This window comes from Amaranthus tricolor, chromosome 10, assembly GCF_026212465.1.
Source record: "Amaranthus tricolor cultivar Red isolate AtriRed21 chromosome 10, ASM2621246v1, whole genome shotgun sequence".
NCBI classification, from domain to species: Eukaryota; Viridiplantae; Streptophyta; class Magnoliopsida; order Caryophyllales; family Amaranthaceae; genus Amaranthus; species Amaranthus tricolor.
This window is the reverse complement of record NC_080056.1, coordinates 20988251-20999011: the sequence shown is the minus strand read 5'-3', so window position 1 is coordinate 20999011 and position 10761 is coordinate 20988251. Positions and strand designations below refer to the sequence as shown.

General features: G+C 28.4%; 1 protein-coding gene across 1 annotated transcript; it reads left to right on the top strand.

Annotated features, from left to right (window-relative positions):
- The first annotated feature begins 3489 nt into the window (after window positions 1-3489).
- Window positions 3490-10558, top strand: LOC130825726 (probable pectinesterase/pectinesterase inhibitor 59). Its single transcript, XM_057691109.1, has 2 exons — window positions 3490-4585; window positions 9770-10558. Exons 1-2 carry the CDS (start codon window positions 3661-3663, stop codon window positions 10459-10461), a joined length of 1617 nt encoding a protein of 538 aa, XP_057547092.1. The 5' UTR covers window positions 3490-3660; the 3' UTR covers window positions 10462-10558.
- The last annotated feature ends 203 nt before the right edge of the window (window positions 10559-10761 follow it).

Sequence of the window (10761 nt, the reverse complement as noted above, 5' to 3'; positions counted from 1 at the left end):
ACCAAGGATAAATTATTATACTACTACTCCTTACAAATATTCGAGTAATCCCATACCCATGGAATTCAAATGGACCATGCAAGTATCTTCAAAAGTGACTTCAACAATATGACTTTGAGTAGACCAAGACTTTGACCACAATTTCGACCATCTTGACATCGACTTCAAAAATTCCTAACGTAAATGAGTTTAGTCGGACCATTTTTAGTCATTCCCGTCAAACACAAGTTCTTAAAAAGGCTTTCCATGTAAAATGAAATAGTGTTCATGATGGATTTACATCACACATTGAGATTTGCATTTTACATTCTGATCTTTCTTCTCCCTTTGTAATATATAATTGCAATAGTTTAAAGTAATTAGTTTTCATTTAAAAGTGATATTCTCATCCATTAGGGCCCTGACCATGTTCTCAGAGCAGTCATTAAGGCCTTAACCATTAGTTCAAAACTGATTTTGAATTTTCAAATTGAGATTCCAAATCTGACTTAGAGGAATGTAGCACATCCAATTTTTACAATAAACATCCTTTTCTTATTTAATATTCAAAAACTTCATTTCTAAGAGAGTTTATTTCAAGCGTAGAATGTTCCTCATTTTTAAGAAGATCTAATAAAATATCTTTAAGAACTTCCTTAAGTCAATTTATAAGATTTTCTATGGCTACCTCAATAGAAGTTTTTGAATCCTTAGTGGAATCTTCTTCACATGCCATGGGACAAAGATCATCACTATCATTTACCGAATTCCTAGAGAAATATGAAAATCACTCCAAGTGGCAAGCATGGCTTTCTTTTTTTCATATCTTTTATCATCCTTTCTTTTGTAGTCTTTTCTTTTATCATTCTTTTTCTTCTTAGAACAATATTAAATGATGTGGTCTATAGAACCACATTCAAAGTAAGATTACATTAGATTTAGAAGAGTTAGATTTCTTACCTCAAGAATATTTTGAAGATCGTGGATATTTGTTTTTCTTTGCGGTTCATCTCATTTTCAAGATTAGGGAGAGTCTATATGCAAGTAGGGAAAAAGGATCAACATCATCTCTATGTTCATCTGATAAGGAGGTTCTTCCTCCTTTTTGGCCTTGAAAGACATATTCTTGACTTTCGAAGGTAGTTCCTCATCATCTTTTTACATGGTAAGTTAATCAGTGAGAAGTTTGCCTAGAAGATCATCAAGAGGTACCTTTTTCAAGTTCAGAGAATTCTCTATAGTCGTCACCTTTGATCCGCATTTACCATTTGGAAGACATTTAATGATTTTTCTAAATATCTTTTCGTTTGTAAAGGTTTTTCCAAAGAAGATTATTCACTATTAGTGTGAATCAAGTGAAAATCTCCTTAATACATTCATTGGGAGCCATTTTGAATATGTCATACTTATGCGGAAAGATAATTATCTTAATATCCTTAATTTGAGTAATGCTCTCATAAGTAATAATAAGTATTATCCAAGTTTCTTGATAAGAAGTATAAGCGGAAATATGTTCAAATCATCAACATTCAAACTACAATAGAGAAAAATTACAAGGCAACCTAAAGAAGGTATTCTTAAATATAGAGCTCGAGAGTAACGTTATGTCTTTCATTGTGCTTCATCTGCAAATTAAATAGTTATTGAAGTTAGAACCCTTAACGCCTACTCGCCTAAACTGGAACAGTTAAGCCTTTAATTTGAGAAGCCGAATCATTGTATCAAAAGAAAGTTCCCTTTAAAACTGTGTTAGTATAAAACATAATATGACAGTAGGAATAATTGAATATTCTTTCTCTAGCATAAAATCTCTTGCTTTGAATAAACAATAATGGTTTTGGCAAGGATTATATTATAGGAGAATAATATCTCTTATACATGGAAAGTATAAGAATAATGTTGTTTTAAAGGATGTTTCCATATAAGAAGAGATCTTTGTGTTGGAACCAGAAAAGAACAGCGTGCCTCAAGCCTTAAGTGAGGAAAAAATCAATTAAAGTCAGTAATAACTTCTGGCCGGTTAGGTGATCAAACAAATAGGTACAGTGCTCGATGAGCACTTCACAAGGTCAACAGCCTTTATTTGTTGCGACATTGTATGTGCCCTGCTTAATTAACTTCTTTTGTGTTGTTGGCTTTTTTTCCCCAATCATTATTTGATTATTACTTCTAGTGTAAATAGGAGCACATTTTGATTCTTACCCCTAAGAGCCAAACACAATAGCTTACCCTCTCTTTCTTTCTTAATGTAATACCCTATTGTATTGAGCTGATCCTATGAACTTAATTGTTTCTCCATGATCATTCAAAGCTAGCTACTACCAAGGATGTTGCCCAAGTTATCTTGTAAATTTGTGTATTTATTTATCATTGCACTTATTTCCTATTATGTTGCATTCGTTCCTACTTCATTGATTATACTCCCTCCATTTTTAAGAAGTTCACATTTGTCATTTTAGGGTATTTCATTTGTTTTCCCAAAAAGAATCTTTTTATTTATATTATATTATTTTGGACAAAAAATAATCCAATTCATTCTCATTTTAATATTTTAATAATGTTTATGGTCCCAACATATTTTCCACTAGCTTTAATTTAACATTTTTAAATTCTTTATGGTCCCCACATGTATCACACAAACTTTTATAAAAATAATTTTTTAGTGGTTGTGGTCTCATATATTTTTTCACTAACTTTACTTTAATATTTTTTTAATGTTTATGATCCCTACTTTTCATCCATCAATTTAATTATTAAATAAAATAATATATTTATAATTTTATAGATTTTATTTTTCATAATTACCGTGAACAATCCTTGTAGAAATTTTATTTAAGAATGGAGGGAGTAGTTGTTTTTGATCATTGATCAAGAGTCTCCATACCTATGTTGTGAAGTGATTCTAGGGATAAAGTACATATGTTTAGGTTTATATACTTCCTAATTATAAGGATGATGTTTAGCTTTATATATTTCTTTTATAGATCTAAATTCTAAACCAAAATTAATGTTCTAAGTTTAACCGCAATTCACATACTAATTAATGTAATTAATTTTAATAATTTATATTAACCTTAGTGCACCTTATTATAATGATTGCAATATTGAACCATTAACAAATTGTACGGAAGAACTGTAAAAAGGAACTTTAAAATATCTAATAATGAAAAATTTAAAAACATACACAAGAAGTTAAAATTAAATAAATTTCAAAAGCTGATAAGATAAAGATATAAATTTTTAAAATTAAAAAAGTTCTCTAAGTAAGAACTAGTTTGAGTGAGAAGGGATAGCTTTGTTCTTTCAAAGGTTGAAGTTAATTATCTCCTTTTCCTTTTCCTTTTCCTTGTAAATGACTATTTGTACATGAGTACTTACGTCAAGAAATGTCATTCATTCATTCATCACATGTTATAATTAAGCAAAACATGAGTTGGTTCTGACATTTCCAATTCTCCATAAAAACCAGCAATCCAAATTAATCATTAGATCCACTATTCAAAGAAAAGCATAATTAATAGTACATTTTATTGTTCACCTCATAACAATATGTCTAGTTCCTACCACCATGCAATATACTTATAAACCAAACCTTTCCTAGGCATCTGAGTCCCTCTTATTCCTCTTAACATCAAAAACCCTTAAAAAAAATCCAAACCATCAAAACTGTAATAGGAAGCAATGAAAATGTTATCAATAAACCTTTTATATCTTTCCTTAATCTTAGTTTCATTCATTGTATGTACCTTCTCAGAATCCTTAGAGCATGAAGCTGAAGAAGCTCCCCTCGATAGCATTTCTCAATGGTGTGACACTGTTCCTCATCCTAAACCGTGTAAATACTTTATGGCTCGAACACAAGGCATGTTCATTCCAAAAGAAAAACACGAATTTCGGAGAATGATAGTAGAGGTAGCCTTGGACCGCGCTATGGCGGCCCAAGGCCACTTATGGATGTGGGGTGAACAATGTGCAAATCATAGGGAACGGGCTGCATGGTCCGATTGTATTAGGCTGTATAGTCATACAATCTATCAACTTAATTATACTCTTTATGGCTTGACTAGCAACTCGAGTTTTACGGATTTCGATGCTCAAACTTGGCTAAGCTCATCTCTTACAAACTTAGAAACTTGTATGAGTGGATCCCATGACATGAATGTTACAACATTTATCTGGCCTCACGTCTCATATAACGTATCAGAATTAATCTCAAATGGATTGTCCGTCAATGAAGGTCTAATTGACGATTTTATCAGCTCTACTAATGGTACTACAACCAACTATCCTAGTTGGGTGAGCCGTGAAGAAAGGAAGTTATTGCGGGTTTCGAGGAAATTGGCGGCCACAAGGGCGGCATTTGTGGTGTCGAAAGATCGGTCGAGCCCGTATCGGACCATACAATCTGCCATTGATGCTGCAGCTAGGAGCAGTATAAGAGGGAGGAAAGTGATACATATTAAAAGAGGGATTTATAAGGAGAATATATATGTTGGTCCTTATAATAATGATATTATGTTAGTTGGTGATGGAATGAGGAATACTATTATCACTAGTAGTAGAAGTGCTAAATCTGGTTATACCACATATAGTTCTTCAACCGCAGGTATAGTACTCATCAAACTTCCCTTCCTTTTGATTAATTTAAATTTGTCATTTATTTTGTTACATTTTCTTTTAGAAAGGATCGAATTAAAAAAAATGTACTAACGAAATAACCTTATTGGCTGTTTCAACTAAAGAAAAATTATTTAAAGTAATTAAATTTTTTTTATAATTTTTCAACAATAATCTTATCTATTGATTAATCATGAATAATTAAAATTTTAAGAGGTATTTGCATAGGGTAAATCTTATAACCAAATCACTTGTTATATCAAGTTTTATTTTTTTTAAAAAAATAGATAAAGTAAAATAAAATATCGAAAAAAATGTTAAAAAATCTTTAAAAAAATTTTGACTTTTTTATTATTAAAATTTTTTATGTAAATATTCCAAACTTCTCTAATTTTACATTAATTTTCAATTTAAATATTTTGGTAAATTACCTTCTATAGCAAGTTATTCGGTTACTCGAGTTTACTCTGTAAAAATAACCTTAAGATTGAGATTATTCATGGTTAATTAATAAATTTAATTATTGTAGAAAAATTATAAAAAAATTGGATTATTATTGGTAATATCTCCTAAATCAAATTTTTTTATTTTTTGATAATTTTCGTGTCTTCTATTTAGTGGAAGCTAGATCATTACAATTTACACAACACTTGGACCAATTAAATTTTGATTGACTTGAGTATATTTCTTCTAAACAAATTACAATCTTTTTTTCTCGATCTTTTATACTAAAAATCCAATCCAAACACCAGAATAAACATCTTTAATATACAGAAGTATAGTCAATACTCCCACATTTTCTCAAAGAAGTTCTCACAAAAAATATTCATTAAAATGAAGAAAAATAAAATCTTTTATATGGTGATATATTATTTTATTAAATAATAAAATTAAAGGAGAAAATATAAGACAATAAACATTTAAAAGAATATTAAATAAAATTTAATTGACAAAATATGGGCACCACAACTATTTAAAAATATGTTGCCAAAATTAATAGGACATATGTAGAAACCGTAAGAAATATAAAAATGTTATAATGAAGTTTCTAAAAGATATATAAGAATCGTAAGCATTATTAAAATAAGTGTAGACAACATTATTTTGTTCAATATTAAAATAAGTGTAGACAATATTATTTTGTTCAAAATTTATAATATAATAAATTCTTTATGGAAACATTATATGAAAAATTCTAAAATGGCAAATAAAAAAACTTTAATATACGGAGGAAAATTTTTTTTATTAAGTTGTGAGTGATTTAATATATACTAGTTATATTATGAAAATGAGTAAAAATAAAAATATAGATGTAATTTAATATATATACATTTAACATTTTTTCTAAAAATTGCAGCATGAATCATTGACTAATCTTTCAGTGACTTGAAGCAACATATTTCTAAGTCAGACATCTGAAATGTACTAATTGCACTTAAATCATTTTCCAATTGAATATATTAAAAGTCAGTACGTGCTTACCCATTAGGCACTGTGGCCCTTGTGCCAAGCAACAATTCATGCATCTTACCTTTATTTTGTTCATATTACTACATTCTCTATGTTTCTTCTTGTCTAATAATTAATACTCCAATCTTAGATCTCAATTAATTAATACTTGAATATGTTGACCAAATTAAGAATTTTTAATTAAATTTATTGTGTCTTAGGTCTAGGAGTATTACGTAAACTATTAATGTATCCAGTATTTATTAAATGATAATTTGAACATTAATCATATAATATTACATTAATTGTCAATTAAATTCTAAAGACTAATCAATACAAATTCCGTATAAATCGTGATTAGCAATAATGCAAGTCTGTCAACGTTGTAATCTTAATAAACTGAACAAAATATATCAATGTGACATATTGTCAATAACAAATATTATATTAAAAATCAATTCAAATATTCATCCACATAATTTCCATCATTTTGTTCCCATCTTTTATCTTATTTGAATGTGATATGATATAATTAGAAGAGAATAAAATTTTTAAACATGTCGATTAAATATATTTTTAATTGTTACATCATACAAATTAAGGAGTAAAATAATTTGAACATTTCGAAAGACAATTTTATAAAGTTTTGCCATGTGTAGTGTTTTTAAAAGTTAAATGTCATCGCATGGCTAGGGGTGTTCAAAACTAGGTATCGGGTCAACCCGAATCTGAAAATCCGGGTACCCACCTTTTCGGGTACCTAAAATTGTGATCCGGTTCCGACCCGGTTTAAACCGGGTACCCGGTTTAAATCGGGTCGGAAATCGGATACCCGGTTTTCTTAGAATTTTTTTTTATATCTATTTTTATTTAAAATATTTTTTTATATAAAATTTAAATACTAACTCTTTAAAAATATTTAGCTTAATTAGTCATAAAAGAAAAATTAAGAAAATTAAAGAATAATATTGTTACACATTGGTTTAAGTAAGAACAATTATACCAAAAAAATTTATCTACGGGAAAAAAATTATATTAAGATTCAATCCAAAACTAGCTTAATCGATACTATCATTATTTTATTTAAAAAAAAAAAAAAAAAAAAAAAAAAACGGATACCGGGTACTCGGTTTCCAAAAATATGTGATCCGGATCCGGTACCCGGTTTAAAAACAGGGTACAGATCCGGATTATCCGCTTTACAAAAAGCGGGTAAATTATCCGATTTTGAAAACCGGATACCGAGTAATCCGGATTGGATATTTCGGATCGGGTTTTTTTCAGACCCCTACGCATGGCACTTCAAAAAGATTTCATTACACTAACTAGAAGCAGGGGTACAATAAATTTTTACTAATATGATTATTTTATAATATCAACTCATGTAAAATATAAACCTAATCACTAAATCTTTGTATTTGTTATAATAATATAATTATCAAAGTGAAGAAATAATTTATTTTATACAATTATATTAAAATATATATGTGAAAAAATAGACAAAAATATCATCAATCAATAAAAATTTATCAAATAGATTATCGTTAAGCTATATTGATGAAATAACAAAATTCAAGTAAGCCGAGAAATGTCCGTCAATAGTTTTTATTAAATTTTAAGAACTGCAATTTTAACGTACAATAAAATACTCTATTTATTATTATTAAAAAAAATCATTGTTTTTTTTTATGATTACAACATTGAACGATTATAGACTTTCATCAATATATTTAAGTTGTAGATTTTTATTATGAATGATTAATTACTAAAAAATTTAAATGAATCATAAAATATATAAACTGATTATAACATACTACTATAATATAATTTTTGACTTTAAAGACTTAAGATTGTGTATATGAAAATAGAAAATAAATATTTTATTTTTGTAATTTTTTGATTCGATCACTTCGTTTTTGATAAACAATTTAATGAACTAAGTTTTAATTTTCTTTATGATTTGGGATAAAAAAAATTATGGGCTTACATAAGGAAATACAGTGGATCAATAGATCACATATATTTGTAGCCAATCAACAAATATTACATGTGTTAATGTGTTAATTATTTCCTTAAGGGCATGCTTGGATTGTGTATGTATAAATATTAAAGGGGTAAAAAAAAGTCAAAGTAAAAAAACGAAGTTGATAAATGAGAAATTAGTTAAATTTGATTGTTGTAAAGGTGAAAGAATGATTGCGAAATAATGAAGAATAAAGGGAGCTCTCAAATTTGGGCTAAATATTCATCCTAGGGAAGTGTAGGAGAATGTATTATCTCCATAATAAGGGAAATCATCTACTTTTTTCTTTCATTATTTTTATTCCATGCTCATTTTATCTTCTTCAAAACTATCTCAACTACTTCAAATACATCTCTATTTGCTATCATTTCATTAGTTTGACTCTATTTCTCCCCTTAAATATTTATACTCAATCCAAGCATGCCCTAAATATAAAGTCAAGTATCAAAACTTTTCATGTCAATAATGAGAAATAGGCGGGAAAATTTTTAATAAGAGTGTGACACGTGTTTAAAGTCGTTTCTTTATTAGTATACTAGTTAGATACTTAAAATAGATTCTTAAAATAGATTTCTTCATGTATGACCATAATGCATGTAAAATGCACAATTATTCTCTAGATCAGTTTATTATTTCAGAATAATTTATTAGAATATTTAACTTTTTCTTTTAGAAAAAAAACCTGTTTAAAATGCTGTGCTAATTTGGGCAATAAGTTATTGAATTGATTGCTACATAATAATATGTTAACCATTGAAATAATGACATCCGACAAAGCTCTCATGAGCTGCCATTTATCATTTTACAGTAAAATTATAAAATAGTATGATTTTAAATATTAAAGTTAAGTTTTAAAAAATGACTTATCACATAAAATATATATAATTAATTAAAATCTTTTGAAAACATTACGTAGGAAAATGCATGAGTTGGTGACTACTATTTTACGAGGAATAATTTAATCATAGAATATGAACTATTTTATTTAGATTTTTAAAAACTATTTTATTTCATCTGTTTTTTTTGTTATTTTCGTTTACTTTTTGCACATTTTTCAAAACAAATTTAGAATCTCAATATTTCTAAATACGCATAATAAAAAATTATATAAAATACATAAGACAAAAATATATATTAAGACGAATCTAATAAGATCTCACATAGATATATTTTATCATCTAAATATGTGTCAAAATTATTAATCAAATTTCTCTCCCCTTAAGGTGGAATATTCCAAATGGAAAAAACATTAGAGAACAGAGAGTGCATATAGCAATGTATGTGAATGTCGGCACAAAATGTTTTATAAAAAAATTGTTAGTTTTACAAAAATTGCAAAATTCGACCAGAATACATATATATAGTAAATAATTATTTATTCAATCATGCAATTATTATGTTGTTTTAAACTTTTTATATTAAATATTATATTTCATTAGAAATATTATAATCCAATAAAGATTATTAATATTCAATTGAAATTTTGTTTAAAATTAATATTTATATATCTTTCAAAACTAACAAAATTCTTGTATTTTACTAATTTTTATACTAGTTTGCTATAAAATGGAAGAGTAGTTAATATGTATTGTTATAACATTTTTTAACTAATGACGATTTACGAAATATATGCACTTCTGATGTATCACTTTGTATAATTACGTAACTAATAATTTCTTTGTTTTCCGTTTTTAATTGAAGGTATTGATGGGCTACGATTCATGGCTAGAGACATAACCTTCCAAAATGCAGCTGGGCCACAAATGGGCCAGGCCGTAGCATTTCGTTCAAGCTCAGATCTCTCAGTCTTATACAAATGTGCATTTATTGGTTACCAAGACACTCTTTTTGTACACTCTCAAAGACAATTCTACAAAATGTGCTACATTTTTGGGACCATCGATATTATTTTTGGTAATGCAGCAGTTGTATTCCAAAACTGTATGATTTATGCACGCATACCTGTTTATGGCCAAGCTAATGTCATAACAGCCCAAGGCCGAGCTGACCCGAATCAAAACACCGGGATTGTGATGCATGGGTGTCGGATCATGGCAGATGAAGATCTCAAAGGAAAAACTGCATTCATAACCACTTACTTGGGCCGTCCATGGCAAGAATACTCACGAACCATCATTATGAGATCTTATTTGGGTGGGCTAGTAAATAGTGCAGGTTGGATGCCTTGGAAAAGTGCTGGGTTTTTAAGCACCTTGTACTACGCAGAGTATCAAAATTTTGGACCCGGGGCAAGACTTCATCATCGAGTTAAGTGGCCCGGCTACCATATTATTACTAGGCCCAATGCAGTCTCACAATTCTCCGTTGAACGTTTCATTGCGGGTCAAAAATGGTTGCCCGAAACTGGTGTCCCCTTTAGTCCTGGAGTTTAATTTACCATTATTATAGCACTAATATAATTATTTTCCTTATATATTGATTAATTACTTATTGATCATATAATATATTCTACAGAGGTGGAATTGTTATCTTGGGATAATTTTTACTCCCTTTCCTATTGAGTAATTATTTGAAGATTGATCAGGTAGTGAATTAATTATCAAATTGTACGTTGTTCAATTATATTATACGCATTTGATGTAAAAAATTGAAGGATTGGAGGAGATAGATTATTAGGGCAGTATTTTATTTGTACTCTCACTAACTAGCTTCATCAACATTGTTCTTGTGCC